Raw genomic sequence first — 27,655 nt, forward strand, 5'->3', positions numbered from 1 at the left:
AATTGAAGACCAACTAGTATTTACTTAGTCGGAATAAAATAACAATAGACCACATCATTTCTTCTATGGTAAATAACAACAATCTGAGCGTTAAATAAAAGCACCTGGTTTCAAGACCAACCAAAAATAATAGGCAATCATTAAGATGTTGACAAAAAACAGGATTCGGTTTCTTTTGTAGTTTTAAGATGAACAATGTTGATAAAAATATACTTTGGAAGCGGGGTTAAGTTAGCAGCTTCGAATACGGCCCCGGCACCTTATTCAACGACCACTGAGGGAGAGTCTGAACAAACGCCTCCCTTTTGGCCTTGAGCGCGACAACAGACGCTTTAAAATAAAATTATAACGACTGAAAAAAATCAAAATTAAAAGGTCCAAAGTCGTGTTTATTTTTCACTCATGCCTTGTAATAGGCAAAGGCAATCTGAGTCTGTATTTGCCCATTTAGTACATTCTACTTTAATTTATTTATTTACTTGTTCTCTTTTTTGTCGATTTGTTAATTTATGTTTTAAATAGAATTCACTGACTTAAAGTGGCTTTACCATATCTTATATAAAAATGAAACAGAAAAACAAGCTGAGGAAAAATCTTCTCCTTATGACGTGTAATCTAATTCAGTTTATCTTTGGTTCTTGCAAAACTAACAGTAATTGTTGCATATTTAACATGTTGCAAGCAGGTAAGAGCCATGAATATGGGTCCCATTATGATCCTTAGAGCTGGTCAACAAACGGTTGTTTTTTCTCTTGTGAACAAGATCTGTGAATAAGAACCTTTTTACAATGTAAATTGTCTACTCTAATGGTTAAGTCCTCTATGACAAACTTCGTCAAATGAAATCTTAAAGTTGAATGAAAGCGTATATAGCTTGACGGACCTTTTTACTAACTATAATAAGACATCTGTTGTTGGAGCAAACAGTAACGAATTAGCTCGTTAGGTAAAGTCTGAAGTTTATATAAACAGTTGTTACAATTTCTATGCTGTTTGAATTCCCATGATTGAAAAGTAAACTTCGGATCTTCCTCTAACATCTTCTTTCAGGTGCAACATTTTTTTCTTCTGATATTCTAAGATTTGAATGGAAACGAAGATATCCGTTCTTGCTTTTTATGAATAAAAAAAATTGAAAATGGAGATACAATCCTGTCTCGGTTTTCATCAAGAAACATATTCTTCCCATCTTCTCGATTATTCTTCCAGAGAACAATTTAAAGAAGGGAAGTCCAGTTTAAATAGAGGATAAAGATAATCGCACACTTCAACTGGAATTGAAATCCGAATCTTATATTTAATAAAGGTATTAAATACGTTGGCTTATTTATTGAAAAAGATATCAAATTCATCAGTCTAAGTTTCAAATACGTGTGGCTTTTCGACCTCTTAAGATATCCTCTAAATATTTCACCCGCGAGCGTTAAGCCGAAGGAAATACTTGAATCTTAGAATGTTCGACTCTACGTGTACTTAGGTCCGGTTCAGACGCCGAACTATTCATGAGCCGAACCTAATACATTGAATTAAGTGAATGAAAAGTTCGGGGTGTGAATCAATCAGGAACGCATATTTCAATTTGGAGTGGCTCAGCCGTTCTTCTCGCCAAGCGCGGCCGATAGCGGTTCCCTCCCCCTTTCCCCCTCTAAACTCCCCCCCTTTTTTTTCTTCCGCGCTCTACTATCCGAACGCGTAAAACAGGCTATCAGAAGAGTCCCTGGCAAGTCGAATGACCCAGGCTGAAATCACAGACAGTGCAAATCACTACGGGGATAACAGTCTGATTTCTCAACTTCTCAAAGGGATCTGTGTGATTGTCATTGGTGATTGGAGTTATTACTGCCCTCTGACAAAATGGCAGACAACAAACTTAACTTGACTCCTTAATGTTGTCTTGTTAAATGCTGCACTGTTTTGCCTAAAAAAATGTTTATAAAACGTTTACTACACGTACATATTTGTAGCTTGGCAAAAATTGATTGAAAAGAGGAATTAATTGAACATCAAGAAAGACAAGATGCAAAATAGTCAACATTTTCGAGGAAAACAAATTAACTTTGCAAATAAACAATGTTGCCTAATTGATTTTAATTGTCACAATTGCATCGTTCTTTGAGGAGGAGCAAGGTAGCAAGGCTTCATAAGATCTCTTGAAGCAAATGACTTGTTCCAAAATTGTTCTTGTTTTTTACTGTGACGCCAACTACGAGGCAAGATGAATTCCGTTCAAACATTGTTTTCAGATGTTAAATAATCATCATTATATTCGAGATCCATGGTACAATGATATATTCCATGTAAAGCATTCCGCTTCTTCTCACTCATCAGTGGTTTGGATAAAACGTCTCTGGAAGAAGCCATGCAACAAATCGAAAGTAGTAAAACTAACTCCAACAGCAATAGGTCCTTTTACCCAATTCATACTAAGACCCTTGTAAAGGCCCTTCCTTAATCCTTCAGTGGTATACACATACTTTGCTGTGGTCCACATTTTACGATACTCCGGCCTCGGAGGTCCCAAAATTCCATTTGTCTGCATTCGCCGGCGAATTATGTCTAATGGGTATGTGGCGCACTGGCCAAAAAGTCCTGCACAGGCACCAAAGGAAAGTCTGTGTAAAGGATTTAATTGCCGAGAGTCTTGAAAGTGGTCATAATAGAGCTTCTTTAGTGTTTCGTATGTGAAGAAGCTTATTCCTGCATAGGGCATAATTCCTAAGACAGTGGGAAGTAGTCCTTTGTAGTATGCTATGATTCCTTCTTCTATGTAGATTTTGGTTATAATATTCATAAGTCCTTTGTACCTAAACACAAAGACATGTTCTGAATTAATAGAAGGCTGTCAAATATGGTGGAGTCATGGCAGCAAAGCGATTAACAACTCAAACTTTACATTTGTAGTTTTGAAATCAAAGCTTGCTATTGCATTGTTGGCCTTATTTAACAAAAAACTCTTCTTCACTTTGTCACTTTCCACCCAAGAGTATAATAGTTATGGGTGACACACCCCTTGAGTAATTCCACAAGGAAGTAACATTCCACCCGGGGGAAGGTGGGAGTTAACAAGACTTCAAGGTACTTCATGCTAGAGGAACCAAGTTAAGCTCTGGCCATGTGGGCTTCCTTGGCTTTTACCTTTTTCTTTTACCTTGACCTCATGTTTATGATTGCACTTTCCTTTGTAACATTCCACCCAACGGTATATGTTGTGGTTCAATTTTATCCTTGGTTTAATTTTTATTTTCTTTTGTTTTTGGGTATGGTAATATATGATAATGAGCTTAAAACAAAAGAAAATAAAAATTAAACCAAGGATAAAATTGAACCACAACATATACACCTAAAAAGGTACTGCTTAAACACCCGCTGGGTACTCTACAATGAACTAACATCCCATGAGACGGGGAGGTGCAACTGGAAACTTTATTCCACAAAAAGGTGTGGGCCTTCTTGGCTTATTTGCCCCATTACCTTTTTTTACCTTGATCTCGTGTTGATTTAAGATTATTATTATTATGATTCGTCTTTCCCTAAAGGTGAAAACCATTGTGGAAAATTCAGATGAGTCCACGTTAAGTGAAAGAGTATCTTGTTTCCCTTCACTGTAAAAGTCCATTTCTAACTGGTAGATAATGTAAGTTGCTTTTATGAACAGCGATCAGTTTTACTCTCGCAAATACCTAACTGTAAACTATAAGAACCCTGTAGACAAAATTACTTTCTAAAGATTACCTTGTTCACAGAAAAGTAAGATTGATAACCTAACTAGTCCACAAGCCAAAACCACTGGGGCAGGTGGATCCTGATTTTGTTACACCTTGCATAAAATATTACCTGTTTTTCTGTGTGATGGCTAATCTGGCACGGATCAAATCAAGAGGATATGTAAACAATGCAGCAGTTATCCCAGCCATAGATCCTGCTAAAAATCGGCGCACAGGAGGTAATGGCCTGAAATACAAAAAGCGCATCAGGCAATCAGTCAAAATTTTGAGTGCCTCAAGCCATTCATAACAATGTCATGTTAACAAGATAGTAGCCTGGCTCCTATGCTACAATAGATATCTGCATCAGATAATCTGGTTGAGGCCTGGACATCCTTTTGACTGAGACCTTGGTACCACTAGTCACATAAATTTAAATGATCGTAAAATTTGCACAAGATGAAAAGTATCCCAACGTGTGCCAAACGAAAAGGGATTTCTAAAAATGCAACAAATTTAGTGCTGCAGAAGAGATTTTGTGAAAAGATGTGGGTTGAAGCTACACTCAATCTCATTGAGTGGTTTTCTGGTTTTCTGTTTTTTTTTTCTGGTTTTCATCTGGCCAAAAGACAAACACTACCATATTCTTCTGTTGCAACATATCAGGAAGTGCATAGATCTCCCCCAACCCTCCCTCCATTTCAACTAGACTTTCTTTCCTTTCTTTTCTTTGGCTGAGTATCCCTGATTAAGGTACATGTACAAGTATGTAGTATACAAAATATAACAAATCTACCCACCCTTTCTTACTGTCTGTTCTCAAAAGCAATTTGTACTGCTCATGTGCAGTGAACTGTAATGAAGCATATGGAATGATACGTGCCATTGTTGCACTGTTTCCTCGGAAGAGGCCAAGAAATCCATTCTCTACAAGAGTTTGTCTTAAGACACTAACAGCTCCCTTAATAAGAAAGCAGATGTGAAATAAGCATTAGAACTTAAGAGTATGGCAGTTAAACAACAACAACAACAACAAAAATATGAATTACATTTCACAAATGAAGAAGCCTTGACTGTGCTCTGTTTTGTTGTAAAGCCTGCAGGGGGTGGCTAGAGCATGAAAGAAATGTTGTGGAAACATGAGAAGTAGTCAAGTGTTTGTCCCTACTTCTTGAGTACTCTAGCTGCTTCCTAAGGGCTTTACAACAGAGCAGAGCACAGTCAAGGCTTCTTTATTTATTTCATGATAAAGTAGGGGGACATGGGGCTTTATGGTATTGAGCTTTTTTCAACTGGTATTTTGGTAATTTTCAATTTAATGTGAGGTACTCCGGTATCATCTAGCCTTGCAGTATGCAGTTTTTCAACCTTTTGGCTGACAGTATTCGGTAAAAGAAGATCCTTGATGGTATTGCACTACTGTTTATTTGCACTGTGCTGTCTAACACAGGTCAATACAATAAGCAACATAAAACACAGTAAGCTATACAGGTCAATAAGAGTTAATATTTTTAAGGTGTCAGACATAATGGTAAATGATTACATAATTTCTGAAAGTTAATCTACATTGGAACTGCTGTTGCATCCAGTGACCAGGCTTTTCAATCTGTTTTTACCGACAAATTCAAAGTCTTCTCATGTTTTCTTGAATTATGGGTGAGGTTAATTTCTGGTACATGCTTGGGGAAAACAAACACACAAGATAGATAAAACTTTAACCCATTCGCCCCTACAGATTTTGCCGAAAAATGTGTTTTGAAGCAGCCTAGTCGAGTGGTTTTCTAGTCACTGTCATGCTATAAAGAGCCAAAACATAACACAAAGCCATTTGCACGTCGTACCAGGGTTGTCACTAAGATTTCAAGTTGCCAGGTGAATACAACAAGCAGGCACGGAATCAAACGGCTAGGGATTTCTTTTGGTTTTTTTTCTTCTATTTTCCAATAAAAGAAGCCACGGGCCATTCTCTTAGTAGCCAGGGAAAATCCCTGGCCCCTGGCTCTTACTGACAACCCTGTCATACACTTCGCAGCCTTCTGACCCAGAAGCAAAATACTAGCTTGCGAAGTTCAGGTATGCGCAGAAAGCAAAATTTCAGCAGGTCTTCAATTTTACTTTTCACTTTCTCTCCTCCCCTCTTTTTTTACTTTTCTTGCCTCATTTTTGTTTTCTTTTGCTGGGCATTTGGTAGGCTTCATTTTGTTGGGAAAAGTTTTTAGGAAAGCTTTTAGGATCTTAGGATTAGCTGAAAGGAAAGATAGGTGGGTAGTGGAACAACATTTTCATGGTAATTTTCGGGTCAACGCTATATTGTTTTTTGCCTTTTTCTCCAGTGTCCTTGACTGAATTGTGCTCATTCTGGTGTGGTTTGGAAGATCCCTTCACTCTGCACACGTTAGTGGACAAAATTGTCTTTGACCATTAAAACTGATAATGTCACAAGCGATAGAAGGGACATGGATCCGCATGGGCGGTTACAGGCAGCTCAGGGGCGAATGGGTTAACTGTTATAAGTGTGACCGATCACAAATGTGATATCAGTATTTCGTCGATTTTTGACACAGTAATTTAGTGTTTGCCAGTTTTTCTTACGGTTTTGTGGTATTGGGTACTCCTCAATGTCCCCCTCATGAAGAATTCATTAAATTCCCCACACGTCACTTTTCTTGTAATTTCAAAATGAACTACATATAATGGCAGATGATGTGACAGCTTTACACGTAGCTCCATTTTTATACTCTCATAAAGCATGCTTTCTAACCAATCGGAGTGCCTGTTACATACGAACTTTATTACAACAACAATGATCACTTTCCTAGAGTTGTATTATTATTAAGTTTTAGCAGAATACACATTGTTACTGGTTGCATTCCTTCCCCAATATTATATTTGTTATTTATTATGATAAAGATTTAATTTTTATTTCTAGAAAGATTAACTTCTGTGAAGCTATCAAGTACAATGTCCATCAACTTTTGAAGAAGAAGTTACACAAATCACATTACCATACTATGGTGAGCAAAAGTAGCTGTCTATTATTTGGTCAAGAAGATCTGATGCCCTCAGAACTTAATGATGTAAAATTCACTCTTACATTTGCATATATGCCAACTCTCCCAGATTATGTGGGAGTCTCCTGGAAACAACATTAATCGTCCGGTCTCCAATCTCCCACAAAAAATTGATTTATTAGCTTTTCTGTGCTTTAATTTGGAATTTATCCCATTTTCTGCCAAAATTCAAATTCTTTTATTCATAGTTTGTTACTGGGGCATTTTTGCATGTACACGTACTTCATCACTGACAAAGATTATTTCCATTGCCATAATAAAAGGGAATTTGGATGGTCTGTGCCTCATGTAAGACTTCATGTAATGTCCTAAGCCATTCCCATGTGATAAATTAGAGACTGGATCTAACTGTGCTTATTGGGGGGTCAGGGTCGAAGTGGGGAGGGGGTGGTTGTTGGCATCTCTGTATTTGTGTTGCTTTTATATTTCTTACTGGCTCACCTTTACTGAGAACTGTCTGTTGGAGGCTAGAAAAGAAGAAAATAACTGTCACAATAATTGCAGGCATCAGAGGGTTTGACATGAAGATGAGGAGAAAGCTAGGGGTCATTTGACATTGTACTGAACAATAATAAGAGTTGAAAAAGAAATAAGACAAAATATAATGATTTATTACTCCACAAATATTACTATTTTTTCTGTGAGTAATGACAGAAATTTTCGAAAATGGCTTTAGCTTCCACAAGGCGCTAGCAAACCCTTTAAGTTTGACCCAAATAACAACAAAAGCCGGTGAGAGTTTAAAATCAATCTCCGACACACAATCAAGATCACACTCTAGCTTAGAGACTGATTCTTCATTTGAGATTTCATTAGGATGTTTGGAAAAAACAGAACTTCAAACGTCGTTATTTAGCCTCACTGACTTTCATATGCTCAAGATTTTTTTTAAATTTTTGTCAACTCCTATCCGTTTTGGTCCAGGCGTAACAAGCATTCACACTGGTCCCAAAATGCACGTGTACAACAACGCTAAACCCAAGACGTGCTAATCAATATATATTTGTTATACACCTTTCAAATTTTTCACATGAATTGAAAGTATATACAACCGAAAAAAAATGAAAAAATGTATGGGCTTCAATGTAAATAATGCAGGGAAAAGCCATAATAGTAATAACCAAAGCTTTATAGTTTTAATAAGTCAATAATCGCCGATTGGTTCTCATGCTCGAACAAGTGAGTCATCTGTCGAACTTACTTTGAAAGATGATCTTCGTTCGATCCAAAGGCGCGATTGTCGTCTTTGCAACAGCTCCAGCGACTGCTCCAGCACTCAGGGAGCTGATTACTTCTTTAAATTCTTTCCGTATGTTTTCGTCCTGATTTAACGAGTCATCGTAAACTTCTCTCCTATGACTTCTTAAGTACCATTCACCCTGTGTTATCTGACCATGTTGTTCGACGTCTCCATGAAGAATCAAATCTTTCTCTTTTACTTTAACCATTTGCTTCGCATAAAACATGAATCTAGAGAAATTACATCCATTAATTCTTCTGGACGTTACTTAAAAGCGAGTCTAGAGAAAATTCATGCTTCGCCACAAATCCGCCATGTTGCACAACTGCACGTTTAACCGCGGCGAGCTGGAAACTAATCAACGTCACTAAACAACTCAAGCATTAAAACGCTACGTCATCTTTTGTTCATCCCGATTGTTGACGTCATTGTAGGAGAATCAAGGAGATCCTGCCTACGGTCGATCATAAAACAACAACAGTAGCAACACCACAAAACCAAAACAAAAAAGCAATTTAGCATGAGTAAATGTTGTTGACTAGAAACAAGAGAGAATGAGCTAGAACGAGGCCAAGCTAAGGGACCACCGCGGTCAAACGTCTAAATCGTTATTTTTGTTTTTTATTGCTGGGATTTCATTTACCAGTTAGAGAAAAATGGCAAAGATGTATAAATCAGTTAGTCAACATAACTATCTTTCCTTTTTTCTCAAAATTTTGAGCTTTTTTCGCTGAAAACGCTTCTCGCTAAAAGATAATCATGTTTGAAAATGGCGCCGATAATAACGTCAGCATCGATTTTCAATCACTTAGAACTTGTTTAATAAACTTTTAAAAAGTTTAGTAAACTAACAGGATGTTGGTAATACCCTAAACTTTCGATAGTGAAAGTAGCAACCTTAACTTTGAAGTATTTCGCTTAACTTTTGCAAATTTCACTCGTTTGACCGCTGTGAAAGCTAAGGGGATCCTGCGGCAAACGCCTCTCGCCAATCACATCCAGCAGCCACTACGGGAAAACTGACATATCTCCTGAAATATTAGATAATGATTTCATTATTTCACGATATTTTGCCGTCTGTCGCTAGGTACGTGCGTATGAAATTCATTGTACAGGAAAATAATGATTCTTTGACTTTGTTTGCTATGTGGCCACCGTTTAAATAAAAAAAAACCTGAAGTCAAGATAGCAGCAAACCAAGAAATTTTCACCACTTGCTCCATTTTAAACCATTTTGTCGTTTCAATCATTTTCAGTTGAACCAAACGATTATTTTTGTCCCTTTTCTTCCATTTCCTGCAAGAAACCCACCAATGCACGATATATTCACGTGACAAAACACATTAGATCAGCGTTTGATCTGACGGCTCATGCTACTTCGTGAGCGCAACTTTGGGACATTCCGGAGCGTCGCAAATCCTTTACATGGCCACCCGTGTAAACGTCTCGGTCCTAAATGTAATGTTGCACCACAGGTAGCCCAAGCTCGAAATATGAGCATCGGCGAGCATAGGCATAGAGTACTAAAGTGTGACTTCATAAAAATGAAATTTCTGAAATTATGGGATTTGTCAGGATATTTTGAAAGAACAATGTCCAAGAGGCCTTCTTGCCAAAAATGAGCATTTGGGGGCAAATTGTCTCTGAGATCGTAGCCCAGTTATGCTTACAAAACTCGATACAAACCCTTCTAAAAAAATTAGAAGGGTTTGTATGGAGTTTTCTGAGTATAACGGCTATGATCTCAGAGACAATTTGCCCCGAAATGCTCATTTTTGGAAAGTAGGCCTCTTGGACATTGTTCTTTCAGAATATCCTGACAAATCCCATAATTTCAGAAATTTCATTTTTATGACGTCATCACTTTAGTACTCTATTGTTGCATAACATTCAAAATATAAGGATTTGTATGGGAAGAAAACCTATCGTTTCTATAACCTATGAAACTGAAAGGATTTCAATAAAAAACAGCTTACCTTACTTAAAATGTGTGTTACGTCTTTCTTGTGTGGTCCACAGGCCGATTTATGGCTGTTTTATGGGTTTTTATGTAAGCGGTTTTCTCTCTGTATAAAGGTTTTACCCTTATATACTGATATAGAGAGAAAACCGTTTACATAAAAACCCATAAAACGGCCATAAATCGGCCCGTGGACCTCACAGGAGAGACGTAACACACATTTTAAGTAAGGTTTTTTTTTTATTGAAATCCTTGGGCTCCCTGTGGTGGCACCAGTGCTCAAAATTTTAGGTGTGCCGAGACTACCTCCTGGCGGTAGTCTCGGCATGGGTAAACGAGGCACGGTGCCAAAAAATTTGGCGTGCCGTGCCGATTTTTTGAGCGCGTGTAATTGGGGTTTAAATGTATGAAAGAAATCCGGGGGAATTGAGAAATCGATTATGGTTCGAGTTAGCGCGAGGTTTGAGTTAACGACGGTTTGAGTTATCGGGAGTCAGCAAGAAAACGTATTAACGGGAGAGCATGCACAGCAGTTATCTGCCTTTAGTTCGAGTTCCGGGGGCTGAGATATGTACATTTTTAGCTGGTAACGGACTTTTCTGAAAAGTTGCGATGTCCGGCAGCCCGCTAGCCCGTGTACAAAGACGCATTTCCGGTCGCTTTCGGGAAGTGGTTATCGGAAATACGTGTCTTCTTCGTCCACAGGCACATGGCTAGACCCCGGGGGCTAGAACTCTAGCAAATTTCTGTTCATGTTCTAAGGGGATTTGTTTATAACAAAATGATTTAAACTGTAGCTTTATCGGTGGGTCTATAATACCACCGATACACTCTTCGCGCATATTAACCTAAAGCCGGTTATACATTGCCTCAAGTCACACTTTACGATCATTTTATGACAGATTTTTATTCTAGAACTATCGTCATGATCACCAAGAATATAAGACATCTTAAGCCATAAGTAAAGTTTGCCCTTATGCACCTTTTGTTATAAAAAGCTTCACACATTACTATACTAATATTCAAAACAATAGCTGGTTAAATATGTTTTGCCGGGTCACCATGGTAAAAAAGCAAATACCTGGGACCAGATCATGAAATAAATGTGAAAAAATATGACAAAGGAAACGTGAAGTTGGAAGGGAAAAGGTTCAGTAAAATAGAAATCGAATTTTTGATATGATGTTTTGAAAGAAATCGAATCAAATGCCGTGAAATTGCGTTTTACAGAACATTATCTTACACAAAGAAATAAATCTTTTGTTCATCGAACTCTGTGACTGGCTGGGGCCAAAAATGTTGACTTGTTGCTATGGCAACGATCCTTGCTGATTTCTAGCCATCTTTTATGTACACACTTCGTATCTGTGCAAATTTTACAGTCCGGCTTTGTAAAGCATATGGTTTACTTATATTGATGTCCTTCTTGTAATATTCCAGGTAAATTTCGACAGTAGATTTCCACCTATGTGAATTTTTAAGTTTTCGTTACTAAAGATTGATTCTTTCTCTAAGATGCTGATGTAAGATGCTGATCGTGCATGTTTGCTGAGCAAATCTATATACCCACGGCCGGCCATCATTTTGTTTATTAACCTTCTCTGTATTTGTTAGCTAAAGCACCATTCGTTGAGTGAAACGAAAATTTCTCTACTTCGAGATTAAGCAGAAAAGTTCTCGTAGAAGAAGGAGGGTAGATCTGAGCAGTTTTTGATAAGCAATTCAAAACAGCTGAAGGTCTACCGACCGGTGTCTTGTAACATGATCGGGGTTCTTGACGCTATTAAATTTGCTTCACTTTGCGATTTGCGTTTTCATTGACACTTAAGAATAAAATTTCAAAGCTTTGTTCCTAGAAAAGGACAATTTTATCCATATCTAATCGTTATTTTTGTGTTTTAGTGTGTTTGATATGGGCTGCGGGTCATCGCAAGAAGCGGTCGCTCCGCAGCAAAACGCGCCAGTTCGCAATGGCGACGTGAAGAGGGAATCACCCCCGCCACGAATAGAACAACAAAGCCATCCTAAAGCAGAGGAAGTGAAAAAGGAAAAAAAGAAGAGGAAAGACTCTGCAAAGTCAAGTAGCAGCTCCAGTTCCAGTAGCTCAAGTTCTAGTCGATCAAGTAGTGCTAAGTCGAAAAAAGATCGTCCAGAAACTGCTCCCGGGGGGGACGCACCGCCGACTTCAAACGAACCAGTAGCTGTCTTAGCTGCTGATGTCACAGAGAAACCGGAGAAGAAGGGAAGTGTAGAATCAGTGAAATCAATCAAAAATACAGAGACAGCTGTAGAAGAAACAAAGAAGGAGGAGGTTACGACAACTACTGAAAATACAACAACCGAAAACACGACAAAGGTGGAGGAAAATGGTGAGTCGGTAACAGTGACCCGTGTCGAAGAGACATCAGTGAATACAACAGTCGTACAGACAACAACAACGGTTGTAGAAACAACTGAAACAACGAAGGTCGAAGAAAGTGCAGACGAGACTACAACCCAAGGTGAAGGGCAATCTCAAGAGCAAGAAAAACCAAACTTCAGCGAAGACGTCCTAAAAGAATTTGTCGAAGTAGAGAATCAAGTGAAGATCTTGGAAGAAAAGGGTTCAGAGAATAATTATCAAATTAAACACAGCAGGCTGTTAGAGTTACATAAGAACCTCACTGCTTCTCATGAGAACGTGGAAAAACTGAAAGCTCAGACGTAAGTATCATCAGAATATTTTTACTATTAACGGAAAAATTTCCCCTGGAAATTGTACTTGGGGGCTGGTAGTTTATTACCTAAGAGGGGTGGGGTGGGGGGGGGGCGGCCATTTTGAGAAAGTTCGGAAGATTTTTAAACCGACCCCCACGTCATCCAGAAATACGTAACCCCCCATAAATTCCACATATTGTGAAAGTGTCACCCTCCTCCCACCCAATTTCTGTGGAAACTGTGAATATTCTAGTGAGAACTTGTGCAGAAGTTAACCGCATACGTTACCAACACATGTTTATAAGATCAGAGTTGGCTGTTTCATTCCATTTCAATTCACACTAGCTCGTCGTGACTCTGTGCTACTTTCATGAGACTTATTGAAATGACCCCTAGGTAACTCTTTCTTTTCCATAAATATGGACACTGAGGGGACCACAGAAAGTGTCAGTATTAATATGGGGTGTCTGTAAAATTGAAGAAGGTGTCTGTAAAACAGGGTTCAACTGTACATGTTGTTCACGAGAAACTTACCACCCTTATCTAACTCAACTTGGTATTCTTCATCCCAACTCATTACTGTATAACAGGCTCACCTGTATGCCTTAAATAGCACCAACTAGCCTGCTAGCAAGCTCTCCATTTATGGTGAGCAAAGCAAGTTGTGAGAGACCACGCGAGTGAGCCACAAGGGGCGGAGGAAAGGAGCTCCCTTTCTTTCCCCACCACTTGCACTTGCATCTCCTTTTACGTGCTGCTCTTGCGTGACTTCTCGCGAGTTCCCCCAGATGGAGAGCTTGTTCAAAGGCCAAGCACCAGCTTTTTACAGTTCTTCCCCAGACCTTAAAAAAGCAACCTATGGCACTCACTGGGGTTGGGAGGGGGGTGGGTATCATAATTTACTATAATTATGTTATGAAAATTTGTGCTAAATGAGGTTTTTTGAAAATCTGTTTGAACCCAGCTGATGGCCAGTCAGCCACAACTAGGGTCTTGAAAGAAAAGAACAAAGCTGGCTGTGATAAGGACATTCATGTACATCCCTGAGTCCGATGAGTTCACCATATACATTAGCGCTAGTTGCTATACAGGCATGTATGTGTACAGAGATTTGCAAGAACATAGATTATGTGTTTTTTTTCTATAAATAAGGATGTTAATAAACCCTGGTTGTAACTAAGGGCTGGTATATTCCAAGTGCTCATTTTCATGTCTGACTTGATTAGCTATGGTAATAATGGTTAATGATAATATAATAATCACAAGATACTGTTTTGTTTTAGTGCTAAAGAATATAAAGATATTGAAGAGCTGAATTCAGCATGGAATGTGCGGTCACTGTTTGTCAACCAAGCCCAGATCAATGCAGAATATGAAAAGGAGAAACAAGAATATGTTGATGCACTCAACAAACAAGAAATTGCCGAGCAAGAATTTCAAAACTTAAAAATCCAGTATAAGAAGCTGTATGATGAAGTTATTACTGCAAAAAAAGATATGGATGAACTTAATTCCTTGCGAGGCAAACAAGAAGTGTTACTGGGTCGAATATTTAATGATTCTTATGGTAGTGACAAGGAGTGGAAGTTGGAGATGGAACTTGATTTGTTAGGTCAAAGAAAGGAGAGAATAAGTGCGGCACATGTACGTTGGAGTGCTGCTCATGTGTATCTGGATCATGCTGTGAAGCAGCTTAGTTGGAGCACCAGGCGCTGGGCCCAAATTGCTTCACATCGTGTAACAATTTTGGTGGTAAGTTTTCATCACAAATTTGTGTCATTTTTCTCTTATACTAGGGTATTGACAGAAAAAGGTTTGGAACTATATGTACTTTATCACTGAAAATCTTCTTTTCACAGTGTCTTTATCAGTGTGTAATCCTGTCCTAATACTTAAATTGACCTGTAAATTAATGTAATTAGCTTTGATTTAAGGCTGCTAGTATGCCAGGCAATACTCCTTTGTTGTGAACCTGTCTTGCGACTGGCCTATCCATAATATGTTTACATGCAAGTCTTGACATCATTTTTTTTTTCACATGTTTTCATAAACTTTTGACAACTTTGTAAGGTTCCACTCAATGTAGATCCAATTAATTGTCTTTTGGGGGATTCCTCTCTAGCTGCTCAGACCTTCATGTGTTGTGTTTCTCAGAAGCTCATTATGCAAAATTGAAATTTGAGTCTCAAATGAAACTGAATCATGACTTATTTTACTTTCACAGGTAAAATATCAGATGGTTGCGGAAACCAGAAATCACTTGATTGCGGCAGCACAAAACATAACAAGTGCCCATGGAAATATGAGACCAGTGAATGTGCCCTATTTTACCCAGGAGGATCTACAGGTTAGTTGTTAGAATCAAAATTTTTAATGCGTGACAGTATGATTTTTTTCTTTACAAATTTGAACATTCCCACTAAAAACCAGCAGAACTGCATCATATCTGTTTCACTAAAAATAGACTGTGTAATTGCAAACTAATTTATCATGTGCAAAGTCTGTTTTTTAGTCTGTGCAGACACTACCACCTTAATATCATCTTCAAAGATGTTTCACTACGGATGACAAATGCGTCTGCACATCATAAGAATCATTGTTGAAGAAGGAAATGAAATTTAAACAGTCATTGCATAAATCATACAGGTTTAGTTTCAACAGGAACCAAACTGATTTATTCAGACCCAGTTGAAGATTTGTTCTATAAAAAAAAGATGAATGAATGATGGATGCAGTCACAGGCTGTGTGCTGCTAATTAAGTCACCTAACAGAACCAGCTGCCATAATTAAATACCGGCCCCAGGTAACTTATACTTACCTTGAGGCAAAAGGAAGTGTTATTTTAGCACCCACTGAAGTTCCAGTGAGTATCAACCCTTACTTTGCCTTGATATCACTTGAATGCGAGAATTCCAGAATGATTTTAAACTACCAGCTACTTAAGCTTATGCTCCTTGGAAAGCTATTGAAATATTGCCTCATTGCATTTTGCTGTTGACATATGTTGACATCTGTTGAATTTGTAGTTTATTCTTTTTTTTTGTTATAGACTCTACAAGCACTCACCAATTCAATCTTTAATGATGTGAACATACCAGATAGATACCAGAAGTCATATAATTTGTTTGCTTCAATGTTCTCCAAATGCTCTTCTCTGCAACAATGGGTGGGTCGTGTTAGGGACGAAACCATTGCAAAGGACTTAGCTGATGTGAAGAAAGAGTTCCATGAGAAGTACTATGAGCTGAAAGAAGAGAGAATGAGCTTGATCAAAATCAAAGTCAAGGAGACACTTGGAATTGAGCTGGAGGTATATTTTGTAAAGCCTGCTATGATGTTGGTTATTGGTTATACCTTTATGTGTGTATCTGGGTTTTACATGGAATTTCTTTTTGTAATGCATTATTTTTTAAATGGGTGTGTTATTGAAAAGGAAATACTGTTGAAAATTGTTGCAATGGCCACCACGAGGAGACAGCAAAAAGGACTTATTGTGCAAGAGCGATTAAAACAAGAATCAAATGTAACTGCTCGCACAGACAAAAAAGACCATTGTGTTTTCAAAGTACATGTAATTTTAGTTTGCATTTCGGAATTTTTTAGATATTTATATTGCTTGCCTTCAGAGCTGTAAATTATAGCGATCAGTTATTAGACAATGTAGGATTAAAATTTTCCCATTTCCAGCAAAAAACTACTTGCAGCCGGACATGATAACAGCACAAACCAAAGTTACATGATAATCGGTTTATAGCTGGTGATTTGCAAGGCAGTATAAGAGAAACCAAAAGTCGTCATATAATGTACGTCTGACATCTGATTTGTCCCACTACTAAAGAGGTGGCAAGAAAAGTTATTTGCGGGCCGAAGTGTTTTCTAATAGTAGGGTCCAAATGTTTACTAATCAATTCTTTTGTAAATGTCATTTGTTTTTCAGATGGAAGTTAAGAGAGATGAATTGACAGAAACAGAAGAGGCTTCTTCTACCGTAGAGGAAGACATTGCAAAACCTGGAGAGGTTGCTAAAGAAGAAGGGGATGACCAGGCTCCAGAACCAGAGGATAAAGAGGGAGTACCTGATGCCCCGCCTGTTGAAGAACAAGGGTCAGCTACTGATACCGGTGAGGCAACCCAGGGAGAAGCACAAACCACGGCCGCAGAAAACACTCCAGCTCCCACGCAAGAAGATTTGTTTGGCAATATTGACCAGCTTAAAAAACAGCATGAAGAGGAGTTAGCTGAATTTGAGAAGGCACAGGAAATGAACAAGGCTCGTGTGGAGCAAGGATTACAAGAAAAGCTGAGAGCGCGACGAAGCAGGAGACGAAAGATCAAAGCACAGGAGGCTGAGACAAATGCACTCTCAGGAGGGGAGGGTAATACTGACCCCCCTCCCCCTTCAGAGATTGCCTTTTTGCAACCTGCGGTGAGCTAAGAGAAGTTAACCAGTGTATATACTGATCGGGGGGTGGGGGTGGGTGCAGGGATACAACTAAAAGAAGTTAACGCAGGGTTTTGTGGCGTGAAACCCACTCTTCCCTGATAAAACTTTTTTTTTTTTATTCAAACGAGGCAATTCCAAAACAATCTTCAAACGTTAACTCCCATAAAATTGTTGCCTGCGTGCAGACGTCTCCTATTTCCTTTGTTACACGCGGAAAAGGGACGTCTGCGTAACGCCGTCGCTAATCGTGTTCCAGCGTCCCGCTGGCAGGGAATTCTATTTCGCATAAATTGTGAAATAATATCCGGTTAGTAATAAGAGTTGACAGGCCAAACACAACATCATAAGCTCGTGATAATGCGAAACGTGACCTTGAGAGTCTGCTTGAACAGAGGTTTTTCTTCTTTTCTCTCTCGCACTACACAGTGCGTGTAGCAGTCTAAATTTTGACTGAGTAAATCTCGTTTTTTGCCGCACTAAGTCTTACATTTAGAGGTCATGAAGCAGGTTTGTTACATGCACACTGAGTAATCATTTCCTGTGGTTTATGCTTCTGTGGGTGTTCCTGATAGGATTTGATTTCAGATGCAGTTCTGAAGTGTTTAAATTTTCTTTGACCTCTGTTTGTTACGGCTAAATAAAGATTTTAGTTTTTTGGGCTGGCTCTCTCCGAAATGCCTGCCTGGTGCGAAGTCCCCGCCACTTTTGTACGGTCTGCACACAATGGCACATGTTTTGATTTGTTTTGACTTGAAAACCCCGATTACATAAATCACTGCATACATTATCAGACCAGATTCGATAACAACCAATCAGCGTTAACTCGAACAATGCGTACTGTGTGTCAGCCTATCACAGCATGTTCCCAAGATCTTGGGAACCCAGCGGGACGCTGGAACACGATTAGCGACGGCGTTACGCAGACGTCCCTTTTCCGCGTGCAACAAAGGAAATAGGAGACGTCTGCGCGCAGGCAAATAAAATTGAGACGTGAACCGTAAGCAAATATCCATTTCCCGTGTTACTTTATGAATTGATTGTACACCCACACAAAGATTTCCAAGAAATGAAGAAATATAGTGTAAATACACTTTGGTTTATTACAAGCCCCTCTTTCCTGAAAACGGTAAATGTAAATTGTTGTAGTTAATTTATTTGAAGAAAGAGATTTTGGTCTTTTCCAAATTTCAGAACACAGGTGTGTTATTAATTGTGTTATTAGTAAAGCGTTAATAAGTGTGAAAACTCACTAACTAACTGGTCTGACGTTAGTGGCAAACGAAAGAAAGACTTAACATTTAATAACACTCAGAGTGCGAATTAGTCGCCTGTTAGATGTGTAATGATGAGTTACTCACAATACTGTCTGTTGTCAACAATTCCCACCATTCACTGTACACGTGATAACATGTACCTTGATTTAGTCTGTTTATAATCTACTGAGACTAACAAGTGTGAAAAAATTAGCTTGAAAGTTAATACACTGTACTAACGTAACTAGATGCGAAACAGGAAGGCCAATGCAAGTGAGAAAACCTGGCTATCTTATTAGTTTTTATATTTTGTGGCCTTCACAAAAGAATTGTAGTTTTTAGTTTTTCAAAGTATCGAAAAGTAAATTTGTAACTTACTTACCGATTCGAGATTGGCGAAAGTAACTAGGTTTAATAGAATCAGAAGGCAGTGCGCTTAAATTGTTCATAGTTATGGCAAGTAGAAGGATTAATATAAGACGAAAAGTCATTCTTTCTTGAATTGCCCAGTCACTTTTTTCGTCTCGGCCTAACTGTCGAGCACATATAATCGTAGCTCAAGACTTTTTACCTTTCGGAACAAATTATTTTGGAAAAGACTGGGCCATGCGGTTTGACTGACAAAAGAGGCATATTTTCTTACGTTGCGGAAACTTAGCTCATTGTAGCCTGTTAACCGTCATTAGTAGTTATTTCACACTTTGTGTAACTGATACAGTCGAACCTTTACACGGACAGTTCTCTCTCATCTGCAAAAACCAATAATTTACATGATCATTACTTATACAACTTTTATGCTCTGTTTAATGTACATGAGTTAAGCTCTGTCGTTTTATGGCGTACGTGTTAACGAGGGTCGACTGTACGTTACATGTTTGTGGTGAGATATTTTGGTGCAGGTGATTTGTTGTAACATAATGCACGAATACCATTTGCACTCTAAATGTAACTAACCTATTTTAACTATGTACATTGTAGAATTGATATTGGCTAACAGACTTGATGACTAATAAACTAACCCACCAACAATCGCAATGAATATTTGTTTGTCTTTTAGTTAATACTTTTTGTCCCAGTATTTCTGTTTCTTAAATATCCTCAAGACTTTAACATTCACTTTCACGAAAATTTGTAACGGACTCACCGATAACGATTACTTGGCCACATGAACAATAGTTACACTTTCTGGCCTTTAAAGCATAGCGTGATTGCCAAAGCTTCACTCCTGCCCAAGGGTTGTCAAGATCAAAGAAAGATGTTGCCCGTTTTCTCGTTGTTAAGTTAGGTCTGACCCTTGACGCAAGATGAATCCTGGTTTACAAAAATGTGGTACCGAGTCAAAGAAAAAACATGACAAACCCCTCAAACAGCCCGATTGTCATAAATCTGTTGCGCTGTAACAGATTTTACAAATCGTTACACTTAGTTTAGGCCGATTTAAAGTTTATTTGGCATTGAGATTTAGGTAAAGAGATCACCGAAGAGATCGGAGCGCGTGTATCTGTTGGGCTGGCACAACGCACCAACAAATCAGTCGTATCGTGTAAACCACCCCTTAAGTCTTTTGTAGGAATAAGAATCGCGAAATTTTTTACCCGTCGAAGACTTGTTTCCTTGTGTTTAGGTTAGCTTTGTGGTAATTGCACTCACCATCTAGTAGTTCTTTAAGTTGGTGCCTTTTGTCCACCATTAAATTCGGCAGATTTGGGGAAACCATTGAGACTGAGAGCTTAATATCCCAACGTTCTTTGTCACGTATCCTAGTGACCTAGATTTTCATAAAACAAAGCCCTTTTTTGTGGTGGGGGGGGGGGGGGGGGGACCGTGAAATAGGTAGTAGAATACTATGCACTATCATGCACTAATTCTATTGTCTTCTTTTGTTTACCTCTCGCTATTTTGCACTGTTTGTTAGTATCTGTTTCACGGTTCAAGTAAAATCAAGTCGACTTGAAGGCAAATATACCTGACAAAAACTGATTTGCACCGCCGACCTTAACAAAATATTCCCTTCCTTTTTCCTTTGACCCAGTGCTAATTTATCGATATGACTTAGCTAGACAGATGTATAGGCAATGTGTAAGTGATTGTCCTAAACAATGAGATTATCAAATCAAGTTAAAGTCTGAGGACGAAATCCCAGGGAGAATCATTTAAACGAAACTTGTGAATCGTGCTTTTTTTACGGGACAAGAAGGAAAATAAGGATTTATTTGGTTTCAGGAGCTTATATTTAATAGGGAATATAGGTTTTTGTGTAACCTGCCTCTTGAAATGCCGTGTGCTACAATACGTTCTCTGATTTTGGGTTTCCTTTGTAGAAACGTGGTAACCCCACTGTGCTCCCAGCCTCCAATTTTAATGCCGAGGCAGACTGTGAGTCGCTAAAGAAGGCCATGAAAGGAGCAGGTAAACTTTACATTTAGTAAACAATAAGAATTGTGAAATTATATTAGTTGTAGTCTTAAAGGCTTCTTTATCAGGCAGTGGGACTCTTGACCAATTGAGCGAGCGTATGTCCTTTAAGGCCAGACTCTCCTTGTGGAGAATAGTACCATTTGATTCAGTTTAAGTAAAACTGAAGGTTTTCCCTATAGCTGTTCGGTAAGGTTAATTTAATCCAAGTTAAGCTTGATGCGACAGGAGTGAAAGACGTCTTGTGGTTCCTCTGCCATTCCCCTTTTTAGGTCCATTTTAAGACCGGCGTAGTAATCGAGATGGCATTCTTCGCTAAAAATGCACTATGAATGGCCGATTTTATAGCCGTAGAGTATTGAAAATGTTTATTTTTACCATTCTCGTGATATTTCAGGGACTGATGAACAGACTCTTATGGACATTATTTTGAAACGAACCAATTCTCAAAGAGTGGAAATCAGAAAAACATACAAGACGATGTTTGGCGAGGTTAGTGAGTTTAGCGTAAGCTTAATTTGTTAAGTAATTAATACTTTCAGAGATAAAACTTAACTTAAACAGCGATCCATGATACAATTGTACATGTGCAGCTCTGGGAACACGACTACTTTCAACGGCGAGCTTGCGCAAGCATACATAATATATATATTTGTAAGCTTACTCGATCGAGAGTCGAAATTTGGTTAATTTTAGTCAGAAGAAACTTTTGCTATACTCAACTTTGCTTTGGTTGCCAATTTTTGGGAGGTCGGTATTAAATCTTATCCATCTAAGCCCTACATAAAAAAAGGCCCTAGAATGTGTTTGCCATCGCGCAAAAGGAAAGGTTCCACAACACACGTCTTATACTCTTTTTCAAAAGTGATTTCTTTGTCCCCTTAGTTAAATTCTATGTCTTGCAGCGGTCGAGGGTTAATGTTCCGTTACTTTGTTAGGATCTAATGGATGCTCTAAAGTCAGAACTCAGCGGTAACTTTGAAGATTGTTTGTTGGCGATACTTGAACCAGCTGCACTCTATGATGCCAAGTGTTTGAGACGAGCAATGGTGGTAAGGAAATACTTTTCTTCTCCCTATGTTGATCATTGCAATCACATATCAAACTCGTCCCCAGGGTCTTCTCTCCTGCCGCAGCCATATTGGTAAACGAGAAGACCCTGGTGACGAGCCTGGTCACATATTCATAGGCCATATGCGCGTAAGACTGGGGTCGACGTTTCTCGAATTGCACTGTGGGTCAAATTGGTCCCACGGTATCCTCATGCGCGACCTCGAAATGGCATTTTGGGTTTGGCTATTTATTACAGCAAATATTCCCTAGCCGGATAAAACCTCCCGGCTTTCAAAGCGAGTCGCCGAAAAGCATTCCAGCACTGACAGCTATGACGGCTAAGAATATCGTTCTGTACTCAGTTGTTATTGAATCTAATCAAAACATTATTGATTCCCAGTCTTTGCCTTCCTCTTTTTAGGGAGCTGGAACAGATGACGAAGTGTTGATTGACATCCTATGTACTCGTACAAATCAGGTTTGTGATGATAAAGTAACATGTGCCCATCTGTACTCTAACTACGGGAATGTAGCCCCCCCCCCCCCCCCTCACCCCCCTTTTCAGAAGAAAAAAGTTAATAAGCCCCTCTCTCTCTTATCAGTTTCCAGAAAATTACTAAATTTCATTCAATTATAAACTGCTAAACATAATCATAATGATTATAAGGGAACTATACTTTTATAGTATGTTCTTGTGAGTGATAATACGGTAAAATTGATGGCTTTAAAGTTAAAGTGCTCTACTTGCAATGTACAGGGCGTTTTCTTGTGGTTAAGGGGTTATAATTATTCATATTCTCCACCCAGCTCATAAACTTTACCCAAAACAAAGCAAAGATTCGAAAAGCAGTAATCGGACGAAAAAGACTCTTGATAGTAGTTTTTTTTTTCGAACGTGAACTGGTTTTGGTGACAATATTAGTGTTGCAGCTGCGGTAATGTCTGTTTTGTTCATTTTTATTTGTTTCGTTTTAACAGGAGATAGCTGATATTAAGAAGGCTTACAAAGAATGTGAGTGTTACTCTTTCTTTTTCGTTTTTATTTCTTCATAACTCATTCAATCGAAGAGTGAGTTGTTTGAAAGATACTGCACCTGGCTTCTTATGAAAGAGGTACCAGATTGCTTTGGTTCTCGGCGACATATCATGAAACTGTTAAATGTTGAATTAAAGTAAATGGTAAACGGAAAATAATAGTGGCTTAAATATTCCGTTGATTGTTATTTCTTCGAGATTCTTACAGCATTTGGAAAACTCACGTCTTGTAGACTACTTTTTTTTTACCTGTCCGAGTACATTTGTTGGTTAATTTAAACCTGTTGTTTAATTCTGTCTTTCTGCTTTTCTCTAACTTACGCTCATGAATCCAGGTTAATTGTCATTGCAAGTGTTTCTGACTTTTGAATTTTCTGCTTAGATTACGAGCGCGACCTTGAACAGGACTGCGTGAGTGAAACCAGTGGTCATTTCAAGAAGCTTTTAGTCTCTATGTGTCAGGTAATAACAAACGTACATAAATTTTTAGTTCTAAAGGTGTGATATTTGTAGCCCTGTTTCCTTGCGCCATGATAAGCCTTGGGCCGGGGGAAGAGGGCATTGTAGATGGAGAGGGGTATCGCGCTATTTTGTGATATACTGGGAAAGAGTTTCTTGACAAAAGACTAGGCTATGAGAGTGCTGAACTGGCAAATCGTCTTATACTGATAGAGAATGGTAAGTGGAAACAGGCGGTGCAAGTATCTTACCAAATATTTCGGTCGCTGTACCATAGTTTGGTATGGTTTGCCATGCATAAGAAACTGACTGAGTGCGTTTTACTACACTAGTGGTTAACACCATGCAGCATGAAGTCGTCGTGACTTCTATTCCCAGAAGTTTAGCTAAAATCTCGTCAGCTAAACGGTCAAAGCTCCCACGTAAGCGACCAGTTGTGCGGCACCTGCTATGATAGCCTGGGACCAGGTTCTGCAGAAGGAGGAAATGGCCTAAAACGGCCGGCTCGCTTCGCTCGCCTATTTTTTTCGCCTTTCCCTCACTGTGCAAGCAGATCCCACGCTACTATTCAAGAGCAAAGAAAAGTAATAGATGAGGGCGCTCCCTTAGTAGGTGTGAAATCCTCCAAGGTTAGGTTATTACTAGGGCTTCGATGTTTTGGAGCAGCTCTAGTGTGAGTATTAAGCCAAAATTTCAGCATTTTATTTTCGATCGGCGCCGGGCGTTTTAGAATCAGTCCAACAAAAAGTAAATAATGAAAATAATGTTTATGCGAAATAATTGTTGTAAATCAATGTAGGGCAACAGAGACGAGTCTACCACTGTTGACGTTGGTAAGGCTAAGAAGGAAGCAAAGGACTTGTTAGAGGTAAAGTTAAAAATAGACGGGCGTCTTCCATTGTTTGTCTCAGTTTTCTTCGAAATGATGGGTCTCCCCTGGAAATTCAATATTGATCTTTGGCAAAAGCAACTAACGGCTGGAAGAAGAACACTCCAGTTTTTCGATACGTCCCCTTCCAATGGCTGAAATTGCTAAAACTTCGAGCTGAAGCCAACTTGTGATAGATTCACAATTAACTTCGCCAAAATGTCAGTCGACCAAGATTACCACTTGTATTTTATGTATAATGCACAAGCAAACGTCTTGGAACGAGTAAGTAGTGGACTACGACAGAACAGATTACTTAAACAACTAAATAGGAGTCCTTACCCCTGAGTCTCCACTCCATTCCTCTCCTTTGTAGACTTGACATGTTGCCTTGCTGTTGAGTGACAGTTGCTATTGTTTCGGTTTCTCTTTTCTTAAAACGGGCGATCTGATTACGTCGTTTTTTATGGTGTTTCACAGGCAGGAGAGGCGACTTGGGGTACAGATGAGTCTCGCTTCAATGTTATTCTCGTCACCAGGAGCTTTCCGCAACTGAGAGCTACTTTTGATGAATATGTCCAGGTAAGCTATGCATATACATATTCTAGTAACCAGGCGCGAGGCCACACACGCCCCAAAGTCCAATGTCGTGACAGTGTGAATCAATAAAGTGAAGGGAGCTCCATACAGTTCTTCCTCAGCTCCGCCCGCCGAGAGCTTACTGGCAGGTTAAATAAAATAAGAATGTCAAAGGCGGCGTTCTCTTGATACGACTCGGTTTCGGTTAAATTCGTTTCAGTGCGAGGAGTCTGCGAACTTATTGCAAATATTACAAGAACTTAAACAGGGCCTTTCAAGACATTATCTTCATAAAGACTTGTGAGTCTTTTGACCGCCAAGAAACGTGATCATTCTAGCTTGCTGTTTTGCCTATATGGTGCTCAATCTCTTTCCGTAGCAATTCAGTCACGTACCGCGTACAATTAAGCAGTTGTGTCTTATTTTGATTTTGATAGCGACCACCGTTAAGTCCTTCATTTTTGTTGATAAACGGTGCCATCCCCGCCACTAAACCTAATAAACTTTTTTTTGTGATTTGCAGATGACGCAGCGTGATATTTTGAACAGTATTGACCGTGAAATGTCTGGAAATCTCGCGGCTGGTTTAAAGTGTATTGGTAAGTCATTCTTGCAAGTGGCTTCCTACTGTTCTTTGCCGTTTTTTCCGCCCTTTCCACAAATTATCTCTAACTTATCGTACAAATCTGGATTTTGGCCTCATATAAAATGTTGAAATTTTTTGCAGTACAATGTTCAAGGAAACCTGCAGAATACTTTGCTGATCGATTGTGGAATTCCACAAAGGGAGCTGGAACCGATGACGCCACCTTGATTCGAATTGTTGTTTCCCGTTCTGAAGTGAGTTTTCACGATTTCAGTTCAGTCTTTTTGTATTACTTTTAATGGTACAGTCAGATGTTGTTCGGCTTACGTTTCCTGGGATGTGACTGAGAAACCCCTTGCAGAAAGTTTTTAAAGTTTGAGTCAGTTATAATAGTACTAATGTGCTGCGTTCATTTGTTGTGACTGTCCTGATTAACAGGGGCACCCAACGACTTTTGGCCTAGAAATTTTTTCAAGGATCGAGAACCACTAAAAATGTTTGAATAACTGTTCCATTCTTCAAGGATATTCGGAGTATTTCTTCCAAATTCCCAAGATTTTCGGAGGCGGGTTGTATTTTCCACATTTTATTACCGAAATATTGCGATTATTGTCAAAGATGGTCTTCTGAAAATTTTGGTATAGAGGCGAAACGTCCCCTAGAATTTTCTAATGAAAATACTGCCACTCCGATCCATGTCCTTGAACGGTCAAATGGACCCATTAGGATAGGTAACATGAGTTTCGGATGAGGTGAAAAAGCCAGCTTAAACTTTGGAGACGACCAAAGTTCCCCTGAGACATCTAAACGGATAAATAGTGTTAAGGGAAGCTCCAAATTAGCCAAACAGGTTTCCAAATCATAGAGAAAAGCATTTGAGACACCTCTGACGGAAACATGTGGAAACATTCGGTTGTTGTGTGCGACTGAGTTTTTATATGAATGGAACGCCCGATTATAATTATTGAAACAACAGAGCCTCAACCAAACAACAAAGAAAGCGGTTCATCCACCTCAAAAGCGAATCTTCTTCTCAAAAACTTCGTTTTCGTTTGGCTCAAACTGATCCATCCAGCTTCAGGTCCGAGATTTTCTTCCTCTATAGTCGCTTCTCGTAATTTGCCAATTAAACGTTGAATAATTAAGTGTTCACTTATAAAGTTATAAAAATTGGAATGATCTCAAACGAGTCTATGATGATTTAGCTGAGGGGCACTCGTCGTTTACAAAGTTTTGATTTCCCTGCGCTTTTTTTTTTTACCAACGTTGTACTGTTTTGTTTTATGTTCAGATTGACCTTGTGGAAATCAAAGAGGTTTTCCTGCAGAAGTACCACTTGACGCTGTATAAAATGATTGAAGACGAATGTAGTGGCGACTACAGAAAACTCCTTCTTACTGTGGTTGGAGAAGGCTGAAACAAGAAAACTTCCTTAAACTCATCCTCGGAAACCCAGGGACAGCTAATCGGGCTGAAATCAGTTCCAGAGATATATAGCCAAACGGAAACTGATAGGCCAATTCCGAGTTGCCTTAAGCCTCTGTTTCAAAACGAGGCAAAGTGCGAAACCATTGATAAAAAATGCTTTTTTATTCTCCTGCGACTAAAACTCATTTTCACAAGATAGCTTTCGACATAGCCTCGTTTTGAAAGAAAGAGTTGTTGAAACTAGCAAATGGCCTATTGAAACAACTTCCAGTTCAGTTTGTCCTGCTAAATCGATTCACTTAGATTTCGTAACCCTTATTTATAAACTTCAGAGTCATTCTGCGGCCTTAATCAGCACTCTGCTAAATATATACCCCTGCCGCCAGAAATATGTGGGTTCTGCACTTCTCAAAAAAAAAAACATTCTTGTCAGTCAGAGCAGGGAATTATAACAGGGGCGGACGGAGGATTTTGCGATAGAGGGTGCCTAGAGATATAGTATACAATGGCATTATGGGCGCGATAGCGCCCATCAGAACTGCGAGCGGCGCACTTTTCTAGGGAGGTTCGGGTGCATGCTCCTCCGTGAAAACAGTTTTTGAGATTGAATTTCTCTGAGATGAAATCTAGTGCTTTCTGAACGCTTTAATCTAGAAAATACAAGGATTCCATATTGAACATGTTATGCTGAAAAACTGTATTTGATAAACCACAAAAGGGGGGCGCCCCCCCCCCCCCGCCCTGGGTCCACTCCTTAATCCGCCCTTGTATAATATTCCCAGTGGAACTAGTTCGATAAACATGAGAGTCCAGGGGCTCTCCCTAGGGCTCTCCCGTTCTAAGGATGATGATACCCGCTTCC

The 27,655-nt window shown here is 39.1% G+C and overlaps 2 protein-coding genes across 2 annotated transcripts; one reads left to right on the plus strand and one right to left on the minus strand.

Moving 5' to 3' along the window:
• Positions 1–1,277: 1,277 nt before the first annotated feature.
• On the minus strand, positions 1,278–8,364 carry LOC140935323 (mitochondrial coenzyme A transporter SLC25A42-like). Its single transcript, XM_073384875.1, has 5 exons — positions 7,977–8,364; positions 7,217–7,242; positions 4,505–4,665; positions 3,835–3,951; positions 1,278–2,804 (listed from the first exon to the last, which is right to left on the minus strand). The coding sequence occupies exons 1-5, from the start codon at positions 8,239–8,241 to the stop codon at positions 2,318–2,320; spliced, it is 1,056 nt and encodes a 351-aa protein (XP_073240976.1). The 5' UTR covers positions 8,242–8,364; the 3' UTR covers positions 1,278–2,317.
• A 2,946-nt stretch (positions 8,365–11,310) lies between these two features.
• LOC140935308 (uncharacterized) lies at positions 11,311–27,047 on the plus strand. The gene is made up of 17 exons (XM_073384859.1): positions 11,311–11,415; positions 11,878–12,678; positions 13,956–14,424; positions 14,897–15,019; positions 15,723–15,983; positions 16,611–17,099; positions 20,692–20,779; positions 21,183–21,277; positions 21,724–21,837; positions 22,260–22,316; positions 22,817–22,850; positions 23,256–23,335; positions 24,132–24,200; positions 24,681–24,782; positions 25,303–25,378; positions 25,507–25,619; positions 26,657–27,047. The coding sequence occupies exons 2-17, from the start codon at positions 11,888–11,890 to the stop codon at positions 26,780–26,782; spliced, it is 3,087 nt and encodes a 1,028-aa protein (XP_073240960.1). The 5' UTR covers positions 11,311–11,415; positions 11,878–11,887; the 3' UTR covers positions 26,783–27,047.
• The last annotated feature ends 608 nt before the right edge of the window (positions 27,048–27,655 follow it).

This window comes from Porites lutea, chromosome 4 (assembly GCF_958299795.1).
Source record: "Porites lutea chromosome 4, jaPorLute2.1, whole genome shotgun sequence".
Classification (NCBI taxonomy): Eukaryota; Metazoa; Cnidaria; class Anthozoa; order Scleractinia; family Poritidae; genus Porites; species Porites lutea.